The sequence below is a fragment of the Merops nubicus genome, unplaced genomic scaffold (assembly GCF_000691845.1).
Source record: "Merops nubicus isolate BGI_N331 unplaced genomic scaffold, ASM69184v1 scaffold4890, whole genome shotgun sequence".
In the NCBI taxonomy this organism is placed as follows: Eukaryota; Metazoa; Chordata; class Aves; order Coraciiformes; family Meropidae; genus Merops; species Merops nubicus.
The window spans coordinates 120,038-143,635 of NW_008580735.1; the positions used below are offsets into that span (position 1 = coordinate 120,038).

A 23,598-nucleotide genomic window follows, 5' to 3' on the forward strand; every position below is an offset into this window, starting at 1 on the left:
AACTGGCAGCAGTCCCAAGCCAGCAGTGGAGATGGCAACGCTGGCCAAGCTTGGAGGAGACTGAACCTACTTGGGGCTTGCAGAAAGTTCTCATGTCTTTCAGAATGGAGAAATCAGTGACTGCGCGTAGTTGGCTGGCTTCTGCCTTCTCACTGCTAAAGGTTGAGGATGAATAAATGATAAATGTTCTTCCTTCCTCTGGTGGTTATTTAATTTCAGTGTCCCAAGGTGGATGGGTGCTGTTCCTGAGGGCTTTCTGTCTGACCAAGCACACTCTGCAGCACCATTTCTTGTTTCATTCTTGCAAAGGCACAGAACTGGTATGCCAGGCATTTATATAAAATACTTGTCACCCCAGAAATGCTTGTGTGTGTGGTCATGGTTTGCTTTGGCTTTTTGGTTTGTTTTTTGTCTTTTTTTATTGTTATCATTTATTTTTCTCTGGTTCCAGACAGAATCTTGTCCATAATTCAAGCAAAAAACCTAAGGAGGAAATAATTTATATTATAAAACCACTTGGTGGAACTGAAAACAGGAAATCTTGCATTTGGTGTGAGAGAAAATTATTTTTCCTTCTCATGTGATTTTCTTGAATTGTGCTCTTGGAACATACTTTCTGTAGTTTTCAGATAATTTGTTTATCATATGTCTATGTAGAGGTTTAAAATTCAACAGCTCTTACGCTGGTGTACAGAAATAATATTTTCCTGTCATTTCTATTCATTTGAGCTTCATGTGGTCTTAGGGGAGGTGTTTTTAAGTACAGGTTATTTGAAATAATTTTTTCTTTACAAACTTCCTGCTTGATTTGGCACCTCATAAAAAAGGTGAACTCCTTGACTCAGTTTCACATTTACCTTTCTGTTTAAGTAGAGAAATCATTCATTCTGATACACTTGAAAGTGGTATTTTGTGGGAAAGTAAAATGTCCTATCCTGTTCTAATATTGGTCAGGTTGTGAGTGGTTTTAGTAGGAAAAAAACTCAATTAGGGCTTTTTCCCCCCCTCTTAAGATAGTGTTGCTGGAGTTTACTGGTTTGGGCTGATGTTCAATATCTCTGTGACACATCTGAATACTGATTTCCCTGGCTGGCAGATCCATCTCTCCCTGTCTTTGATTCCAAATTATTTTCCTGCATCGCCTAAAGAAATGAAGTTATCATCTTCCTAAAGTGACATGGAGTGATACAATGGGACTAAATTTGTTAAACTGTGCTTGGCAAGAGGAAATGAAATCCTGATTACAAAAGAGTAATCCTAGAAGGAAGATGGTTATTACAGAACCTGAAATTTTGGGGTTTAAACTCAAAAAATGAGAGGGTAAACAAGATGTTATCTTCCAGAGTTAATACAGGCCAATTTAGCATTAACTTCCATAGAAGAAGAGCAGAAGACTGAGGTGACATAGAGAAAAGCTGTAGAACCATACTGAGAGAAGGGAGGAGCAGCAGGTAGGCAAGGACTAGAAACTAAGAAAGCTAAGGAATAATTACTTGGGATGTGCAATTGTCATTTTAAAAGAAGAAAACATTCAGGGTGTGGTTTGGAGCTGGAGCACTAGAGAGTAGAGATTGAATCTGGTTGACTGAACTGGGAGGCTTTATTTTTGAGACTTCCTACCCCTGCTAAGGGATATAATAATTTTTTCTCTATTCCTGAGCATGATTTGTGTGCCACCTGTTTCCACTGCACTCGCTCTCCAGGGACATCAAATGGGAGTCAGCATGGAGGAGCTAAATTATTTGGAGAGGATTCAGTGATTGACTTAAATGTAAAGGGATTAATTGGTCTCGAAACCAGTCAATTAAACAGTACTCTGAAAGTGGAAAGATCACAAATGCATGGCAATGAATAAATTAATGCATTTTTCATGGGTTTAGTATTTTCTACATGTTGCTTAATGTTGTTTTGAATCATAAAATTAATTCCATTAATTGTGATCATGCTGCATAATGGACACGTGAAAGAATTCTGTGCAACCATCCTCCTAAAGGACAGCTGGTACCAGGCTTACTGCTCAAATTTGGATGTGTATTAGGGGGCATTTACATCTTCTGCAGTCTCTTCTGAAGACAAGACAGGAAAGGGCCACAAGTTTTCTTTGAAATGATGCTGTAAAGTGAATGGGGTTCAGGTTTCTTAAAAATTTGTATCCTTTTGGTGTAAATCACTAAAGCTTGTGCTCTTTAATAGAAGGGTGAAGGACGTCATTGGTCCGTGAGCAAGGGGTACAGTACAAAGAAATGTAGAGGGATTTAGATACTTTACTTCGTGGTTTGGGGTTTTTTTTTTGTGGTTTTGTGCTTTGTTTTTTATTATCCACTGAAGGTATAGTTGAAGGTTTTTTTTCTTTTAGGGGACAGGAGAGGCATTAATTTCACAGCAGCGCTGTCCTCCTGCTAGATTTGAGAGTGTAGCTGCAAGTCCTAGGAATATTAAAGCTCTCCATCAAGATGTATATCTCTTCATGTTCTGTAATTTAAATACTGGCTTATTATCATAGGTTTATAGTCATGTTAAAGGTATCAGAAGATTAGTTTTGGGGAAGAGATGTACATAGAGGGGAATCACGTGTTCCAGAACTTGCAAATCCTGTTTCCAGTTGTTATTTTTAAATTGATGTAAGGTGGTCAGAAGTTACCTAGCTGACATGTTCTAAGAGCACGACTGCTTCTTCACTGGAGAGCTTCCAAGGCTGAAGTGTACCTGCCAGAAAAAGCTAAAAATTGACTCATACTGGAAAATGGTTCCATGCATTTAATACATGATGACTTTGGATTTTATTTTTTTTTTTTAAGGTTGTGTGAATCTGTGACATAAAACTCAGGTTCTAATGTTTTTACTTCTGCTTTTCCCTTGAGGTGTCCATGGTAAGAAGCTGTTTGAAAGCACAAATCAAAACTGCAGTAACTGTTTTTAGATTTTTGAGAATAACAATCATCCTCCTTTTTTTTTTCTGTGGAACTGAGTAACTACATTTCCCCCTGTTGATGTACTTGCTTTGTGAATGAAACTGGTAAATGTAATTTCATCCTCGGTGAACCTAATGATAACAAAGGATGGGTTTATGTCCCTTCTTCCCTGCCCTGTTTGCTATATTTTTTTTCCAAGAATATCCTTTCTGAATGGCCTTAATCTAATATAATGCTACTTTGGATAATAGCATTCGGCGTCCATGGGGGTGAAGGGAAGAAGGGTGCATTAACCTACATTAGCAGACAGCAAAAATAAGCGTGTTGTTCAGAGGCCTTGTGAGAAGAGGGGTGGCATTTGATATGCTGTGGGTTTATTTTTATAACTTACACGTCAAAAGTATGCTATGTATTTGTGGTCTGGTATCTTCACTGTGGTGACAGAGCCTGCACGTGTGTCTGGAGAGCATCTCTGTGACTGAGAGAAAAAGTGATTTAAATTGAGATGCAGCAAATCCATCCTAGTGTCTATTAACTTGTGAATTACTCCAGGTTGATATTACCACACCAGTGCTGCTTGAATTAGTCAGACAGGAATGAAGAAGAAAACGGCATGCTTTTTACAAAATTAGGTTCTATTATTATAAGAAATATTTCTTCTATGAGTTCTCAGGTTTCATTATTTTTGAGCCCCGTGTTTAGGATTTATGTGCAACAACCTGAAAAACTTTGAAGATTTTAGCAAAATAATTTTAAAGCTGCACACAACCCCTCCCTGTGTTTAAACCCAGGGTGCAAGCAGGAGTGTTTAAGTGGCAGTGCCTTACTATCTGCTTCTCTTTCTCCTCTCATGAGACTAGCAATCTGAGAACCATCCTCTGGCCATGTATTATCTCCCTTTATACTTTACACCTTCTACTTAGGGTTGTTGTAGAGTTCACAGCTGGTTTTTATTCTCATCTTTTTAAATTGCAGAGCCTCCTGTCCTCATTTGAACAGTACTGGGGTAATTGGTTCAAAAAGATGTTCCCACACTGAGAACAACGTTTTCTGGGTTGTTGAAAAATTGACAACTTTGTTATTTGTACAAGGAGGGCCATGTGTATTATCTAAGCAAATAATGTGGTAGTTCAGGCTTTGCATGTGTAATTGCACAGTAGCCCCATAAAAATCCATACAGTAATGCTTATTGAATTCGTGGTATTATGGGGTGTCGAGAGTAACGGTTTCTAACATACTGCTTCTGAGATCAAAGCCTTGAAAGGGGAAACCAGATTATCAGACATCTTAATTTGTAGCTTTCATAGCTAACTGTGATGTAACCATCAAGTTTTTTATATTTTGCTTTAAAAGAAACCCTGCATTATCCCATGTAAAAACTCTAAAATGTGCAGTTTTCAGGTCACCTCGTTTGCATCATCCAGACTCTGCAGACTGCTCAGTCCCTGTGAGCACCTGTCCTGTGTCAAATGTTGGACCCCTCAACACTTCCCTTGCCCTTTCCCCTTTTCCAGGGGGTAGGAGGAGTCTCTTCCCTGGTTAAGATGTTTGGCAGAGGGTACCTGGCACGGCTGCCTGGCATAATTGGTGCCTGGTGTTGGACGTTTCAGGAGCCCACCAACTGCCAGCATGCAACAGCTGCTAATTCCAGAGCTGCATGACACAAGTATTAATGGAAAGGATGATATATTTTACCCACTTTAGGGCTGCTGAAAACATCTTTATGGAGGGTAAGGGGAAGCTTCAGCTATATATGGGTCTGTGACCCAAAGATGAATCACTGTGCAACTGTGCCAGTCAGTGACTCTAACACAGCTCATTTTGTGAGACAAAGTAATCGATAGCTGGATTATCTCTGATAAAATGACCAAGGAAAGCATAAATATAAGGAGAGCCAGGGTTTAAAGTTTGCAGTGGTGAGCAGTTAAGGAAAGGTCAGTTTATGCCTTAGGCTGAAGGAACGGAGTAGTTGGTTGTCGAACCTCCATCAGTGCTAGCCAGGCTTGTTCTTGAGTTTTAGGTTATTAATATTCAAAAGGATTTTTTTTTTTCAGTCCTGGTCTCTAGAGCACAACTGCTCATGACAGTTCTGAGGTGATTTTATGCCTGTGTGGTATTTAATAAAATGCTAAGACTAACAGCATGACAAGAGGGCTTTTTTGGAGGTACCACGTGTAGCTTAACATGTAACTTATTCATGTGTCATGAATAAGTCATGTGGCACTTAGAATATATGTGCTCATCTGCCTGCATTCCTGTTTTCAAGAGTATTAGCTCTTCTGTGGAAATCAATTTTCCAGAGGAGTCCATTTCAAAGGCTGGGAGGACTCAGTGATTCTGACAAGGGGAGAGAGATGTCAGAAGGGCAGTAACAGGACCGATCTTAGTAGTTTTATATGCAGTTTCTCTTGCTGTTGGTATTTTGAGTATGCTAAAGTAATAAAGATCTTGTCTATTCTGACAATTTTCTAGCTAATTGTAATTTATTTTGTACTTACTACCAGCTGCTGCTATTGTTTTTAGAGTAACTGGTACAGATATGAGCAATTTCCCGATTTTTTTTTTTTAAGTACATATATCTAAAAAAGCTCAATTTCCAATGGAAAAATCGTGGTTTTATTTCAGCCTTAACCTGAATAGACCTTTAATGACCTTGATGTTTCTTTTTTTTTGGTATGCTTTTATATTTTATTGTGCAGTTGATAATCCTGTATTACAACAGAAACACACCCACAACTGCTGGGTTTTCTAAGTGGGGCAGGATCCAGGGTCTTATCACAATGACTATGACACTCATAATGAACACGACAAACTTCCAGGATCATTTCTTGGTACTGACATTTTAAATAATTCAAAATAGTGGTAGCTCTAAATCAGCACTATTCTGAAGTGTAACAAAACGTAAAAAAAAAAAAAAGAAATAATAATGCATTCAATAATCATTAGTGCCTCAAGCTGTACACTGTGGCAGAGTGCTGACTACATCACTTACCTGCTGCTAAGGGATGTGATTTCAGTGTAGAAATTTCATTTTGTAGATCCATGAGGCCTCTTTTTTTAATTGTCAGTTTGATCTGGTATTGATTAGATTTAGTAAAATCTGGATTTTATTAAAAAAAAACAGTCATGCATCACATAAAATGTTTAAGTGATCTGAATTTGTTAGAGGGAAATTATTTCTCTGCCTATCTAATCTTGTCTGCAGGCAGTATAATTTTTAACCTGAAGTGCTTGAAATGTTCATAGGTTTTAAGTCTTAGTAGGAAGATGCACATAATCTTCTCATCTATAGCAGTGCTGTTTGGATTCCAGTAGTTTGATCTGCAGGTGACATGCTGTTACAGGGGTGAATCACATCCCATTTGCAGAGAAGGGCTCATGGAAAGTTTCTCTGAATGCTTCTAGTTAGGAAGTGTTAGCTAAAAAATACCTGCATTGCCATACTCTGGTTTTAACTGGTTGATTTTTATATTAGCAGCTGTACTGACCAACCTTTTTGGGCCATCTGTCATTGTCCCATGTTTCTGTGGATGTGGTGTGGGGATAAATGTTACCCTTGATCCAGGGACTTTCAGCTTTCCTTCCTACTGCCTGTCACCCTTGGTATCAACTGTCAGGAAGAGCAGGATTTGTCCCTGGTGTGGAGAAAAGAAACACATAGCAGTGGTTACAGCACAGGCTGCCTAATGTAATTACTCAGGGATGTGTTGTTCTTTTTGGTTATTTCTTTAGTAACCATCAGCAGTCTAGGAATCAGTTCAGTTCATCTTAAAAAATAATGAGAAGCAAATTTTAGGTCAGAACAGCATATTTTGACAAGCCACGTTATAGGCACATAGTAAGAAATCAATAAAGTTCCATGTTCAACATAAAACGCTTATTTAATATAGAAAACTAAGTTTTTTATTTTTAATATTTATGGGAGATTTTCACCTGTTAAGTTGTAGTATTTCATTGAGAATCACAGGAGTAAAGAAAATTTCACGATGCCAGTACACTGGAGGAGCTGCTCATACATTTTCAATACTCCATTAATGAAAACCAAGCTAAATATTAAACACTCCTTTAATGCGTTGTAAAAATACGCTTGTTTCTTTATAGGTGTAGGTTTCAGGGAAAGAATGAGATGGTTGTTACTGTAGAACATGTTCCTCCTGCAGAAGCCATGTGGCAAAAGCTCAGAGATCTTTCCTACAGTGAGAACTTCTCTCTTCCTAAGCTAGAGCACTGTCATAGTGTGATTTACTTCCAGCACGTAAGCCCTGGTGTCTTACATAGTCAAGTCCATCTTTATTAAGGTCATTAAAAAACAAACATAGAACTATCTTAATCTTAGACATCATAAACAGCCAGAGCAGCAGGCGTGGAGCAGTTTGTCCTGGTTCACATGGAAGTTTAGGTACATTGTACGTGACCTTTCCTCCAGCAAAGACTTGAAGTAGGTCTCGTAGGTAGACTACAACATAATTACTCCTCAAAATGTTAGCTCGTGTGACGTGCAGCAGTTTCCCCTTGACTTCTTGGAGGTGTTCAGACTGTGGTTAGCCCTGTCATGCTGCAGATTGATGTATCCATTTGAGGTATCAACTCCAGCATCCCTCCGGGCTAGCAGGTCATCTTCTGCAGACAGAGAGAAGAATAGGAGGCTGTTAGAGATGGGATCAGGAAGGGAATCCCAGTAGGGAGGCGTCTATTAGCCTTGGCAAGAGGTTTTGTTGGTGACAACTGAAGAAGTGTTGAGATAATAAGCCTGTAACACAGAAGGTGTTTAGATAATGTTATCGGAGTGCTTGCTGCATTGTGAGACTGTTATCGAGGTACTTTACTCCACCACTGGAAAAACACTGAAGATCATGAATATTTATATGGAGTTTCTCTGTGTGCATCTCATAGGTTTAAAAACAAATCCAGCAGAATATGTGAGCCAAGTATTGACTTATAAAAACATCAAAAGACCTGGGTAGTGGTTGGAAAATGGATGTTCTCTTCCCCCCTCTTTGGTGTGTTTTTTGGGCAGAAATGGCTACAGAAAGAGATTGCTTTCCACGTGTGTCCTGTTGTCTCCCAGCACCAGTTCACCTTGTTCAGGAGACCACAGTTTGTGCCACATGGGGAAAAGCTGTTCTGGATCCTGGGACTAGTGCAGTGACTGACACATGGTTTCACCTGGGTCCTCACTAGCCTTCAAACAATCAGTGTCTCAGCCCTCCGCAAGCCTCCAGTTGCAGTGGTCAACATCTGGAGTTGCAGACCATGAAGTAGGTTCTGGAGAAGGTTGCTGTTGAGCATGGGCCTGTCTGAGGGCACAGCCCAGAGGAGCAGCCAGGTGAGTTCATCCTCACACGGAGCTGTGCCTGGCTTTGTGCTGCCCGCCCGGCGCTGGAAGGCTGTTGTGTCCAGAAGACTGTCTCATGTCTGGAAGTGCTTTCCTTTTTGGTTTAGTTGTGATTTCTGCAAAAACCTGTTACGAATTATGCCCTGTTTCTGGACTGTGTATTGTGAACTACTGAAGCTGTACTTCTGAGTAACTTTCTTCTTTCAGCTCGAGCCACACATTCCCTCTGGTAGGCAAGGAGCATGCTGCGGGGTACTGGGCAGCCTGAGAAATGCCACATACACGTTTGGCCTCTCAGACTGTTTCTGCAGTACTGACTAGAGCAGACAGGTCATGGTCTGGAGAGCTGGTGTGCTGTCCCCCAGCCTGCTTCCCTGCTCCCTGCCTGGCTTTGAGCAGTGGTACCTAGCACTCCCCCAAGGCAGTGCCCAGGAGAAGGTCTGGGGCCAGCGCAGACAAGGACCATTCCCAGTACCTCAGTGTAATGCCTCCCTGTTGGGGATGGAGAGGTTTTACAGATGAACATGCTCTTTCCCCTAAAAAAATGGCCAGAAAATGTGTCCTGGCCTTTCTTATTTGCTGCTGTTGGTGAAGTCTCCATTCCAGGTCCTCTTCTGCTCTCTTGCTGTGGGTGAAGAAGCTTTCTCTGTCAACACAGCTGCCTGGCAGGTCCCAGTTGGTAAACTGGTCCATTGTACATCCTAGAGAAATGATGGAGATCTGGGCACTATGAGAGTGTGTCGTTTCTCTCATTTAAGGAGAATTTCCATTGGAACAGGTCTGACCTCTCTAAAAGCCAAGCAGAAGGCCTTTCTTCTCTCTTCCCATTACTTTCAGTCTGTGGTTATTGTGGGAGCTTGTTCAAATTCAGCCTTCACTGCGGATATTTATTTCTAGATAATTCAAAAAGAGGTAGTTTTCATATTGGGCTCCCAATTTTCTCTCACCTGTTTGAGTGTCCTTGGCTGTAGGTGTGTCCAGATGCTGCCATCTCCTGTCCAGACCACCACTGTGACCTGCTAATAACTGTCCTGTTGCTTAGACAAACTGAAAGGAAATGATTTTATTATGCTCTCACTTATTCTCATGTTCCAAATTTGTGCAGAGCCTTTTCATGCCCTCTTTTTTATAGTCTACATCAAACAAGTGATAGGTCTCATCAGTATGACTGTTGCCTTACTGCTGCCTCCTTCCTGAGATCAGGCTTGGTAAAGCTGTTTTGGGATAACTCTGAGTTGAGGTCTTTCAGATCCCAACTCTAATTTTGAGGGGAATTAGAACAACAATAGAATTTATTGGTCGTAAAAACCGTTTATTGGAATAGTTCTCTAATAAGGAAAAAATATTGTGGTGGGTTTTTTTGCATAGATTCTTCTTGGTGCCACACCTCTTAATGCCCAGAGTAACTGTTAGGGGCATTTTTTTTAAAATATATATATTTTTAATATATATCTCTATTTCCATTGGATATTTATATAAACTTACTCACAAATGGAAGAAATACATGAATCCATCAGATGTTCTCCTTTCTCTGCCAATGCTGTGTAGTTTAAACATGGGCATGTTTTCATAATCCTCATCTGACTTTTATATGTAAGTTGAACATAATGTTATTTCCTTTAAGTCATTTATAGTAAATGAGGGATTTCCATTCATAAAGATTATGGGAGGTCCTAAATATTACATGGCAAGTTATTTAGCTACATTTTTAGGCATCTCAGAGGTTATTTGAGGTAATGAAGATCCCAGAGGAAGCATCTGAGAGACTGTTGTTCTCAGTTGCAGGTGATTAGGTGCCACATTGAAGGTTTGATTAATGTAAATACTCTTTATTGAAGATTTTTCCGTGCTACTGGGAAAGAAAATACCTGTAGTACTTAGGAGAAGGACATAGGTCTTTTCTTTTATTCCAGAAGATGTTATGACATTGCTATTTCTCTTTTTGGGGGGGCTTTTCTGTATCAATTTCCTTGATAAATGGAAAATGCAGGGATCTGAACACCAGGAACAGCTTCAAAACAGAATTAAGGGAAAGGGCACAGAATGTTTTTCACTGTGTAACTGGGGAGTGATTTTTTGTTGGTTTGTTTTCTTTGTGTATCTATTAATAGAAGCCTTTTATTTAAACAATTATTTTAATTTTAGCACATAAGTCTCTTTCAGTGAGTATAGTGGAAATATTCTGGAAAGTATATTCTCAGATATTCTACTGGATCAAGACCACAGTGCTCAGCATTTTTCAGCCTTGGCCTGAGTACAGCTATGGTTGGAAATAACATATATTCTGTATATGTTCTATATATTCTGTTTGGGAAGATGACTGTAAAGTCATCTTTTCCTGTAAAGGAAAGAAAGGTTTCTGTGAAAAGATGCCTGGGAAAAGAGACCATGGTTCCTGTGTAGCGTGGTGGAAGCACCTTTACAGATCTGCATTCTTAAATGTTCCTGGTTTTTATAAAACAGGATGAGAAGAATAGGTCTCACAGACTTATTTAAGTTTGGGATGAAGTTTTCTAATGGCAAACTGCTGCAGCTGCCACTCTCTCTGGTGATGACACTGTTTTTATGCCTGAAAAAAAAAAAAAAAAAAAAACCCCAAGGAAAGGAAGAAATGAAAAAAAAAACAAAAAAAAAAAAAAAAACAAAAAAAAACAAAAAACCACAAGGAAAGGAAGAAATGAAACCCCTCAAACCCTAAATGGCAGGTAGCTGAATTAATCCATCTGCAATATATTTCATACCAAGTTTGTGGGTACATGGCTCAGTGTCTTCACTTTACACTACAACCAAGGCATAAATAATTTGCAAAGCTCCCAACTTTTTCTTTTTTTTTTTTTTAATTGATTAGATGCTTCAGTCTGATTCCAATTTGATTTGGAACTTCTTCCAGGGAATTTATGGCATGTTGCAGTACCCTGGTAAGCATCAGGAAAAAAAAAATGCCTGGTGCAGTGCTCAGGGTGGTCACACTTTCACCTAAAGCAACTTTGTCCCTTCTTCCTTTCCTCTGGGTAGCAGGATAGGCTCCAAAACATGGTTCTGAAGGTAGTTTTGTTCCCTGTGTAATTAATTTATTACATGCAAAGTAAGTGTATAATGCAGCTATCCATAATTACTGCTATTTTGAATATTGTACTTGTTCTGAACAGGTATAAATTGCCAGCTCAAGGTATCTAAGAGACTTTGTGGAGTAGGGGAAATAGTTTGGAGGCCATTTCACACGCCTCTGGTAGTTTCTGATGTGTTGAATGTAAGGAGTGCAGAAATTAGTAAGTTTAAAAACCTGGAGTGATAGTACAAAAGCCTGTCAGCTTCAGGTATCAGACTAGGTTGAAATAAAGGTAAATAAAGTTTAAAAGTCAGTCTGGAAATGGTGCTGAAGGTGTTTAGAAGCTCTAGTCTGATAGGCATTTTGTGTTTCAGCTTTTTTATGGTACCTTTGTTAGCACAAAGTATAGTAGATCTGTTAAAAAAACCAAACTGGTTGTTGATAAAACCTAGGAAAGTCTAGTGAGGACATAATTAATGTGTTTTAGAGCTGTGGGTTGCAGTATGTAGGACTTGCTGTAGGGTGTAGAGCTACAGCTAAATGGTTATTAAAAGCAAAGGCTCAGTGCTCAGCCTGCTCCTGAAGGCTGACTGGGTTTAGTTTGGTAGCTTTTCTTCTACTTGAATTTTATTTGGAGCTCTCTGTCTCACATTTGTAGCAAGAGTGATTTCTGCAGCTTGGTATTTAAGGAATTGTGTGAAATGTCCTCAAGACAGGAATGTCAGGAGGCTGGGTGGACATGCCTGGGTGGAATACATCACCGAGCCTGCCGGTGCTGTTTTCCTCAAATAAAATTCATCTTTGTAACTAAAGTAAACATTTTACTCTGAATCAGCCAGAAGCTTGTTAGGAATGAAGGAAGTCCCCAGGCCTTGATGTTGATTCTGTTTGGTCTGGAAGGCTGAGCTCATAGCAATGGCTCTGGCACCAGAGGGAGCAGAAGATCTGTGTTTCTCCCTTTGCAAAGCAGTCAGAGCATCCCTGGGAAGAGGGCCTGCGGAGGAGAGGGGTGGGAAAGCTGGGTGCTGGCTGGAGGCTGGCTCAGGGGCAGACTGGGCTTCCAGCAGAGGCACTGGTCACCTCTGCTCTGAAGGGAAGAACACCTGAGTGACCAGGATGGGCTGGTTCTCTTTCTATAGCTGAGCATGATTTACTTTGAATCCAGTGCTAGAAAAGAGCCATCTTTCACTACCTTGTTATTGCTGGTCATGAGGAGTAATACTCACGGTTGTTATTCTTTAATCTGTCATATTTGCAGGAAAGTAAAATGGGCTGATTCTACATTTGTGTGTCGTCTTTCCTGTAATAACCTGTATTAACCTGTGCTATTTAATTTTCTGAACTTAACGATTCATTTTGGTGCTGATTCTTAGCTGAAAGTGTTAGCAGCATGCATTCCCCTCCCTACTAAACCAACCAAACCTCTTGTCTCTGTCCTGGGAGGGGGGTTAGCAGGGAGTGGCTGTTACTGCTCTGGGGGGCTGCCCTCACCCCAAACCACAACGCTCTTTTAAACTCTGATTTTGTCTCGTTTTCACCCTTCCTGTGTTGATGGGTAGTTCTGAACGTTGCATAAGATTGCCTGTGATGTGTTCATGCCAGACCACTCTGCAAGGGACTTGAAAGAGTCCCCGTGTGGCCCCAGAAGGCTGTTTTTTCTTTCTTCAGTTCAACAGAAGACAAGTGAGACTTTCCCAGCCAAACCCTGTAGGAAGCTCGCAGAAGCAGGAGGATTTCTGTGTCATATCCTCAAGTCAGGAGTTGAAAATGTCTGCTTTACAAATAGCTGTGCTCTCTGCTTTAGAAAGCCTGACCTGCTGCTTGCTGAACTCCTTGCAGAGTTTATCCCCACTTGATCTTAGACCAGATTTCTCGTGGGGTTTTATTTATGAAGACCTTTGTTACATTAAGGGCTGTCATCCTGTGAAAGGAGGCTAATGGGGTTTGAGTAAATAATTGCCTTTATTTCTTGTATGTGCAGAAATTTGTTGTTCTTTTTTTTTTAACATGGATTGATTTTTCTTTCTGAGGCAAGATAGCTGGATAGCAATACCTGGAATCTGTGACCCATTTTGTCCCATGTCCCATTCCCTCCCTCCCGTCACGTAAATGAATGACCAATTTACTCCTGCAATGCTGATGACAGTGAAATTTCTTTCCCTTGTGGAAGGGAAATCTAATGAAACCTTTTATTTCAATTAAATTATTGCTATGAAGCACCTCTGAACTCAGGATGACAGCAGCAAGGAAGTTTAGTTGTTATCTGTCATTTAGGTAACCTTTTTTTGTCCAGATTTTTCTCAGCTGACCATTTTCTTCAAGTTATTTATTTCCTTTCTTATTTATTTTCTTCTTTTTTTTGTGGTAGTGTTTGAGGCTCACAGAAGAGTAACTTGTAGTACAGGATGAAAAGTTGTTCTACACGATGTGTAGAATCGTTTAGAGATTTAGTGAGATTAAACCAGCTTCCTATTCCAGACCAGCAGTGCCTTTGTTTAAAAATAACTGGCAGTAGTAGAGCAGTTGGTTGACTTAAATACTACAGTGAAATTGTTGTAGCTGCCTGTGTTATTTCCTTTTGGTGAAGGTAGTTAGGAGCTGTCTTTAAAATACCAGTTATATTATGGCTGGCCTGGTGCCAAAGCCAGCAACTATAAAACTATGCACAGCTATTGTATTGGACAGAAAAATGACTGCATAATTACCACTTCAGCTCTACAGTTTTAGTTGATTAAAATGATGATAAAAAGCATGAAATGTGTTTTGTTTTTCTTTTTTTTTCCTGTGGCATCGTGGCGAGGAATATTTAAGGAAATAGCTACGATGGGAGGTTGTTCTGTGGGCAGAACAAAGTGGGAGCATCTTAAATACCATTCATTTAAATTAAGTTTAATCATCACGGCAAATCCATGGTTCATCTTGGACCATCGTCAAGTTTTTGTGATACTCACATGCTTTTATTTTCTTCAGTGGAGATTTCCATGAGGTGTTAGACAAACATCTTTCCTAGTCATTTGGTAATTCCTTTTCAGCTAGAAATCATTGCAGAGTGAATTTTCGAAGAATTTCTGAAGACCTTATTTCTATTGCTTGAATCCTGGTTAGAATCTCATTTGTTTGTGATGACCTTATTAATTGAAATGAGTAGGAAAACAAATCCTGGAGTTAGTTGCCAACATTGTCAAGTAGTTGCCCAGTGACAGGTTGTTGTGTTGTATACAGTTATCCATCAGTCAATGTGCAGGTGACAGAGCAGGAGAGTGTGTATTTGCCCTCTGAGGGTATGGAATCACTCCCTCCTAGGAATTCATTAGCATGCTAATAAAGCTGTTTCTCCTTTGTCTCCTCCTCCTCCAGTGAGCACTTGTCATGTGCCTTCACGTTCTTTCTTCACGGGGAGAGCAACGTGTGCACGAGCGTGGAGATTGCCCAGCACCAGCCCATCTACCTGATCAATGAAGAGCACATCCAGATGGCCCAGTCCTCACCATCACCCTTCCAAGGTAAGGGAGCAGCTGTTGCAGCTTCCTGGGCTTCACCTCACTTCTTGGGGGCAGGGATTTGGCTCCTGGTGGTGTTACCTTCAGAGCTGAATGAAGTAAGATGAAGTAACTCTTCAAATGGGTTAAATTTCCATCCTGGAAGTTGTGGCCATAAGGTGAAAACATTAGGACTTCAACACTAGGCAACCATAAATGATATGGGCGTTTTCCAGAGCTTTCTGTTCTTTAGTATTGTTTTTAAGGGTGCATGGATATAGTAAATCAAACAAATTAATCATTTTTGTTTAAAAAGACTTGGTAGCTAAGGAAGTGAGTGCACTGATTTGGTTTTCTTACCTGGTGTCTAGGTCAGTGGGCTCAAATCTGTAACTTCATTGCCATGGGAATACAAAAACTGAGCTTTCTAATTGAGGAGTACTTTTCATTCACAGTTTGTCAACTATTTTCGTGGGGTTTTGTGGTGTTTTTTTTTTTCCAAAGGGGTTAGGCCTGAAAATATATCAGAAACAAGGAAGAACTTTGAATTATCTGTGATTACTTGCCAGTGAGAGAAATCAGGGTTTTGCAGAATTAACTTAGTGGCTTATTAAATTCATGATGCAGTTGTGGTGCAATGCTCTACAGGAAAAAAGAAAAAAATTAACAATATTTGAGTCATTGAGTTATCCTGTCTTAACTACAGTCTGAAGTTACGGTTTCAAAGCAATTAAAGCAAGAAATCTTTATAGAATTAAACACAGAGTAAAGAAACACCTGGAGATGTGCAAAATGAGCATTTGTAATTTATGGAAGCTTTATTGAAATTCTAGGATTTATGGAAGCTTCATTTTTTTTTCCAAATGTAAAGTTCTGACAGAGGCTCACTTAAATCATAGGTTTTATTTCAGTGAGCTAAATTCATTATGCTCTGAAATCAGATATGACCCAAAGCAGAATTGAGTCTGAATGGAAATACCTGTTGTTGATCAATGAGTTCTCCTTATTTATGATGACTTTAGTGTTCTTCATGTGTTATCTCCACCTTTTTTCATGCTGAGGAGTCTCTGGTACCACGTTCCTGGTAAAAACCCTATTGTTGAATGTCCTTCCTCAATGACTTCCATGCGCAGTCGTCCCTTTGCCATGGGAAGTGCTGCTGCAGTACACTTGGTTAGTTTATTGTGGAAAGTATTCAACTGAACTACAGGAAAAGGTCCATTTTTAGCTTGGTGAGGACAGCTGTGCAGGAAGGTGGTGCAGGGTGGTGCAGCCTGAGATCCACACTCCTGCCTGAAGGCAGAGCCCAGTGGAGCAGGCAGTGGCCCGAGCTGCAGGGCAGAGCCTGGCTGGCACACAGCTGGGGTGGAGCTGCTGCAGGGCCTGTTGTTGCCCCCCTGCAGTTCTGGTGAGCCCTTATGGCCTCAACGGGACGCTGACGGGCCAGTCCTACAAGATGTCAGACCCAGCAACTCGAAAGCTGATGGAGGAGTGGCAGTACTTCTACCCCATGGTGCTGAAGAAAAAAGAAGGCATGAAAGAGGAAGAAGAGCTGGGATACGACAACGATTTCCCCGTGGCAGTTGAAGTCATTGTTGGTGAGTTGCAGGATTCTGCCTGAAGGATTCTTTACCTCCATGTGACTGCTTTAAAAAAAAAAAAAAAAATCTAATTAATCAGAAACAGCCATTATAATTTTCCTATCTCCTCTTGTAGCTCTCTTGACACTGGAACATCTGACTCGTTATCTTGCCTCAAGCTTCTGTACTCCCTGTATCCCACATGCTATTATTCACAGTATCAAACTACTTGTTTCAGCTCTGTGCTGGTTATAGAGGCTTAGATGTATATTAGTATGTGAAATTCCTTAGCTCTTTATATTGCAGAGAGGAAGTTTTGTCTAATTGACATTGAAAACAAGTCCAAGTAGCTGAAGCTGGTGAATATTATCGGCTGTATTTCAGACTTTCATTTTTCCATTTCTGTGTAGGTGGTGTAAGGATGGTGTATCCTTCAGCCTTTGTTCTCATCTCCCAGAGTGACATCCCCATGTCACAGAACGCTGCCAATACTGGAGGCCATATAAATGTGGGACAGCAGGGGCTTGGAAGCATGAAAGATCCTGCTAGTACCTGTGGGATGCCACTCACTCCTCCCACTTCTCCAGAGCAGGCTGTTATGGGTAAGCAATAAACTTCAGAGGCTGGAGTTAGCCTTTTGTTTCTCCATCACTCTTGATAGCTGAGGATAAGTATGTGAACAGGAGCAGACTTTTTTTCTGCAGGTCTGTGACAAAAGCCAATGCTTTAAACACCCCTGAAGAAGACACATCTTCAAACAAAACGTTGTGAATTGGGCATTGTCTTTGTGCAGTAGTGCAAACACCTGAGGGACTGGTCCCTGGGAGTGCTTCAGACAGATTTTGCCAGTGTTTATGTTTATGAAGTGTTGGTTTCCAAGTGTTGGGGTGGGAGGAGGGGGTTGATTCATCCTGGTACGAGCATACAAGAGTATGTAGGTCTTTTTGTCAACATCTAGAAATACCACACTTAGCTAAGCAGTCATGTTGGTATAATCAGAATTTGCAAATGCTGGCTACTCTTTTTGCCCTGCACAGTTGGGTTTTGATGAAGGGCCATTCAAAAGAAACGTGTGAGTCTCTGGGACTGGTGAGAAGGAGCTGGGTCTCCCAGATGAGGTCTGACACAGGCTTGCATCATAGGCAGCTGGCAAACAGAACACTGGGCAGCATTTGCAAGTGATTCACATGTTTAGTCGGGATAGAGTGTGCCCTGTTCAAGTGTTTGGATCTGTAGTAGTTCTGCTCTCAAAAGGCATGCATCCAAATGTTTGGGGAGGGTGTACTAGATCCCTAATACCTTGCTTTGTTGAAATGAATAGGTATATCTTGTTGCTCCTCAGAAATGAAAATGATTATCTGTAACCCCATGGAACACATTCCTTAAAGGGGCATGAAGTCAGCAGGACAGAGATGAGCCAGTCACCAGTTAATTTACTGACCAAGGGCAGGAGATACACTGTGGAGACACCTTGTTGCTGGCCAAGCACCAGGAGATAGCTTTTTGCTGACCAGGGCCAGCAGATACCCTGTCACTTTCCCTTCACTTTCTCCTGTCTAATTCCTCTGTCTGGTCCCTGTGCCCTGGGAGCTCCCCAGCATCACCCTGCCAGCACCCATCCTGCCCAGGATCCCAGTGAACCTGGTGTCTCAGCTCTGTGTGTGCATTGGACTCCACAAACTGGCTCAGGAATCCATTTTTGGGACGACACAGTGTTCCTACTGGCTGTCTAGAGGGTTTACTTTCTCTTTTCAATTGCTTCTAGAAGCCTCCAAAGATGTGCAGCTTTCCACATCAGCTTAACTGAAACCCCAGCCAAAACTGTCACTTTGTTTAAAAAAATAAATCTTAATTTGACCGCTCCATTTTGGGGTAGATAAAGATTTCCCCCTTGCTAGGTGGTCTCACCTCCTGAACTCACTCTCCACAGACATGCCAGGTACTGACAGAATTCCCAAATAGCTGAGGCTGGAAGGGACCTCTGGGGACTGTCCTGTCGAGCCCTTCTGCTCAGAGCAGGGTCAGGTAGAGCAGGCTGCTCAGGACATTGTCCAGCTGGGCTTTTGAATACCTCCAAGGACAGACACTCCATTCCCATGGCTGACCACACCTTCACAGTAAAACCTTCTCTCTTGGGTTTAAATGCAGTTTCCTGTATTTCTGTTGATGCCCAGCACCATGTATCCTCTCAGTGGATAGCACTGCTTATATCCTCTGTCCCTGTCAGGTATTTGTGTGCATTGATAAGATTCCTCCCCCAGCTTTCTCAGCCTCTCCTTCTAACCTTTTTTAATAATCACAAGTACTGGCACGTTTTGTGCTTTGCAGATGCCTGTTACTTGGAACTGAGTTCTCAATTCACAGAAGATTCTCTGCCTTGAGCCACATTAGCAAATTCATTAGAGACCACTTGCCACTGGACAACCTTCTGCTGCTTGAATTTCTACTGCTTTTGAATTTGTTGATCAGTGCTTACCACATTTCACAGAGCAGGAGAAATATGGGAGACATGAAGTTCCTGCAAGGTTCTGTGAGACTATGCAGCCAACTGGGGATAAGGAACCCTTGTTACACCCTCACTGAGGTCTAAGGAACTACCAATCTAGTTTAAACTTTCTTAGATAGTTCTGTCACATCAAGAGGATCAATCATGGTGCAAAGCCAACAAAAACTAATCATTGTTGGCCTCACTGCCATGGAAGTACTTGTCTGGATTCAATTCTCCATGAGCAGTGCCTGTACATGAAGACAATAAAAAATCCTTGGATTTTACTACTAATAATAGAGAATGTGAGGTTTAATTTCACTTTGAATGGTGTTTTTCAAGGCAACTGATAGCTAAAATGAGCAAAAGGCTTATTAGTAACTGAAGCAAGACAATCAACTTGTAAATAACAATCTCTGTTGAAGTATTGATGCATACTTTCATGTGCTGTTGTACTCATGTTTTTCAGATCCCTGTTAAACATGTACAATATCACAAGGGGATTCTATTTTAGACTATTTATAAACTATTAATATAAAAAAACGCTGCTGCTCTCCAATCTGGCAGCAAGAGTTTGTTTGATCTCTGCTGTTGTTTGAGGGCACTGTGAGGCTGTATCAGAGGGGTGCCTCTCCAGCAAACAATGAAAGGATTCCTTCATATTACATCATACACCCGTTTAAAAGACCTTCAAAAATCAGAGAAATGGATTGGGAAAACATGTCACACAGTTCAGACTCAGTAAATGGGATACATAAACTGGATCAGACTGAGGCACATGAATAATACTTTAGTCCTGCCCCACTCGAGTGTAAATACAGTTGTGGTACCACGTCCAGTTTTGAACACTTAAAGATGTGGGCAAATTGGGTGGAATCCAGAAAAGTGCAGTGAGAATGATTATAGATTTTTGCAAGCAGGACCTACAGGAAAAGATGGAAAGAATTGAGGTTGTTTAGTCTAGAGAAGAGAAATTTGGAGGAGAAACAGTGTAACAGCCTTCAGAGACATAAAAGGAGAAAAAGAAGAATCTTTTCTCTGCAACCAGTATGTAATGAACCTAAACTGGAGCAAAGCAAAAGTGGGTTAAACACAGGAAAAACTTTGAGGAAGGATAAATGAAGTGTTGGAACAAATGGGCTGGTGGGAAGCGACAGAATGGCCATTAGCAGAAGGGTGGGCGAGTTGTTGGGGTTCAGGGGGGTTGGTTGTTTTTTAAAAACAGGTTCATCAAATATGTTGATCCTGTTCTGAAGCAGGGGCTGGACTAGAGGATCCCTTCAGGTGTCTTTCAACCATATTTTCTGTGATTGTGTTCAATGTAACAAAACAAATGGCTGCTGGAAGTAGGGAGTGGCATTTTCCTTGTGCAGAAACAGACCATAGGGGTTGGGACGTGACCTCTGGTGGGTGGCTGCTGTGTCCTCCAGTGTTTACACCCTTATTTGATAGAGTTATTTGTGTGTGTTCCAGTATTTTGTCAGTGATCTTCACGGATAAAAATGAGTGTCACTGCGTGAGAATAAAATGGTTTTGTTGGGAAGTTGTAGTTCATGTTATCCCATGAGCATTTTTTTAAAAAAAACCCTATAATAATATAAAAATATTATGGTAGATAATAGTGAATGCACTCAAATGGAACTTGAAAGCTCTGATAGCTCCTTAATTATCCTCTCATACCTCCTGTCCTGCCTTTTCCATCTTACCTTTTTTCACCTGGGCAGTTTTAACTGTCCTGCTGTTGACATCTGTGATGAGTAGGTGTGCATATTGTTCATTCATATACACACATTCCTTCTCCCCCTTGCAAAGGGGGACAAATTTTCTAATTCTGAAGTTTTGATCTGCTTTTGTTTGATATCTGTCAAGTTCCCAATGTTGTAGAACATTTGAAAGCTGGTGAAATAAATTTATTAGAGCCACAAGCCACAGTATGTGCAGGGGCTTATGGGTTCGGCTGCCTCTTTTTTATTTGTGAGTCTTTACAAAAAGAGAATTGAGGAAGGTCTAACGAGAGGAAAAAATAATATAAGGATGAAGAATCAAATTGGCTACAGGGTTAGGCAGCTTGTGCACCATTGTGAAAGTTGCATTTTGAAAGGCAGCTAACAGAACCCAGCAGAAGGCCCTTGTTAGATGCAGCGATGTGCAGCAGCCACTCCTCTCAGCCTTTCATTCCTGAGGCTTCTTCAGCTGCGTCAGGCAGGAGGACAAAGTGTTCTGTACACTGATCTGACCTTGTTAAAATGCAGCATCTCCCTCCTTACTTTCCCAGCCCCAGCACAGAGTAGTGCTGCTCGGCTGCCAGCCCAAGCGAGCCTGAAGCTCCCTCTACTGTTGGCCTCTGTAAAGATGACTCTTAGAGTTGAGGTGATTTAAACCAAAACCACCTTTTAGAGCAGAAAAAGAAACATCTGCTTATACAGGAGCTGGTGAGGTTTCTGTGTCACGGGAGGGAACCAGACTGTCCATCTGGGGTTTCAGGCTGTTTACATGTGGAAGTGATGTCTTCATTTGTTATCTCTGTGGTAATCATACAGTATTAGTGAGAACCTCACATCTATATACTGCTGATGAGTTGAGCCATTTCTGTAGCAGTATACATCTCAGCTGTAGATTTATTTTTTTTTTTTACCAAAGTGAATTTTGATTAAATTCAAGCAGCTTGTAAAGAAACAGCATCACACTAATCCATTCATTCCTTCAGTGAGGCTTTGTCTTGCGTGTAAAGAACTGATTGTTGCTTTCATATAGTCGCCATAAATTATTGTTTTTCTTACTAAATGGTTTTAGAATTATCCATATTGTAATGAATTTAGTCTTTAAAGCAACTCACCAAAGACAATTCAAGTCAAGTTTAATATCCAGGATAATTGTGAAAAAACTAGGTGAGTGTTGCTTTGAAATGTAGCTTAGTTGGTCTTTTGTAATGATGCTGTAAGGGTTTTCTAGTGAATGTGGACATCTGTGGAGTCAGCAGCTTATAAGAGGGAAAGTCTTTTCAGGAAAAAGATCTCAAATGTGACTATTAAGAACAAATATAACATTAATGCTTAATTGATATTGCAGGAGAAAGTGGATGCTCTCAGAGCAGTGTGAGCCATTCAGCTGTACAGGAGGGGACAGTCAGTGTACACAGTCCAAAGAAATCAGGCAAGATTACTCCAAAATTTCACAATCAGATGGTTCACCGTGTCTGGAAGGAATGCATCCTCAACAGATCACAATCCAAGTAAGGCACCAGTCCTGATGGTTTTGTTTTCTAATAGATATTAATAAACATAATATACACATAACATACAGTTTAAATTGTAATAGTTTTGCCTTAGGTGATGTTATTCCTCATAGAATTCTTATCCCACTAATCAAAGCTAATGATGCAGAACAGCACTGTCACAGAAAATTTGTTACTGCGTTCAGCTGAGAACTCCTAACACTTTACAACCTCTTTGCAGTTGTGTAGCTTCGTTGTGACAGTCTTTCAGGTTACAAATCTATCTTATGTGCCTTCAGCTAGATGTTTCCGGGTTTACTGATTGCAGTTTCTAGCTCCAGTTGTACTAGACTGGAAGTTGGGTGACTGAAGAACAAAGAGTATGTATTTGATGTTTAGAACTCTGAGGGTACTGTTCGTAACACAGCACAGTACATGTCTTGGACTAAAATGTCAATTGACAAGGATATTGTAAATTTATGTTGTTAGTATCATAGGCCTTTATTATTGGAAGTTTGAAGTATATTTGTAGCATGGTGTGCCCTGGAATCTTTTATTTTTCACTAATTCCATGTGATTTCCTCATTTGATATGTCAGAAGAATATTCAGATTCAATTTAAATTGCTCGCCTCTTGCTTCTTGTGCTCAAACCTCTGATGTAGAGCTGGTACCATCCTCCCACATAAATCAAACTGTAAGTTTTGAAGAGAGATAGGGGGAACTACTGTTAAACACAGAATTCAGTTTCAAAGGTGAAGCAGAAGGAAGTAATTTATTTGAGGGGAACATGTGAATTTATGCATAGGCCTTTTAAAATTTTGTTTTACAAAATTATAACCACTGAAATAAATTTTTTCTTCTTCAGGAGGAACCAAATCACAACTGCAAATTTGGAAGAGGAAGGTCCTAACAACACTGTTTCTTGGGATTTTGTGGATCCAGTCCAAAGAGTCAGTTGTTCTTGCTCCAGGTGAGCTTTGAGGAGAGTAAGCATTTATCCTGTTGGAAGAGCCCTGCTGAGTTCAGGCAGAGATACACTTAGAAAAAGGAGTTAGGCTTTAGCTGAGAGAGGAGGGAACTCTAATATCAGCACTGGGATCATCACTCGTGTTCAGGTGATTAATATGCACCTCCTATCACTGCCACTTGCAGCAGTCAGCTTGAGTGGAAAGATGATGCTAGATTAGAGAATGGAGGTTAGAAACACTCCAAGGTTTCTCAGTGGTAGTGACCTGGTCCTTCAGGCTTTGCAGAGGTGTGAGCTTTAAAGACTCGTGCTGGAGCTGCCTGAGTTTAACAGCATCCTGACTGGGGCTACTGTCCCTCTTTGGAGAGTGAGGAAAAATATCCCTAATATCCCTTCACTCTCTACCTCCAGGCAGTCTGCCATGAGTCTTCAGACACCAAAAAACACCAAAGACAATATAAAGGTTTTGCAATGTGGTCATCCACTGTCAACAGATCAAAAAGAAAGAAAAAAAAAAAATCAGAAATGCTGGAAGAATTAATTAAATTATCTGTCATTTTTGATGAATACTTAACA

General features: G+C 40.6%; 1 protein-coding gene across 1 annotated transcript in view; it reads left to right on the forward strand.

The window, feature by feature from the left end:
* The window catches only part of LOC103769271 (mediator of RNA polymerase II transcription subunit 13-like), a gene marked incomplete at its 3' end in the record, with an annotated part of 145,211 nt that overhangs the window by 102,965 nt on the left and 18,648 nt on the right, over nucleotides 1–23,598 (forward strand). The window contains 5 exon segments of the mRNA XM_008936492.1: nucleotides 14,654–14,799; nucleotides 16,179–16,373; nucleotides 16,766–16,957; nucleotides 21,910–22,072; nucleotides 22,921–23,025. Of these exon segments, the coding sequence (XP_008934740.1) occupies nucleotides 14,654–14,799; nucleotides 16,179–16,373; nucleotides 16,766–16,957; nucleotides 21,910–22,072; nucleotides 22,921–23,025 (801 nt within the window).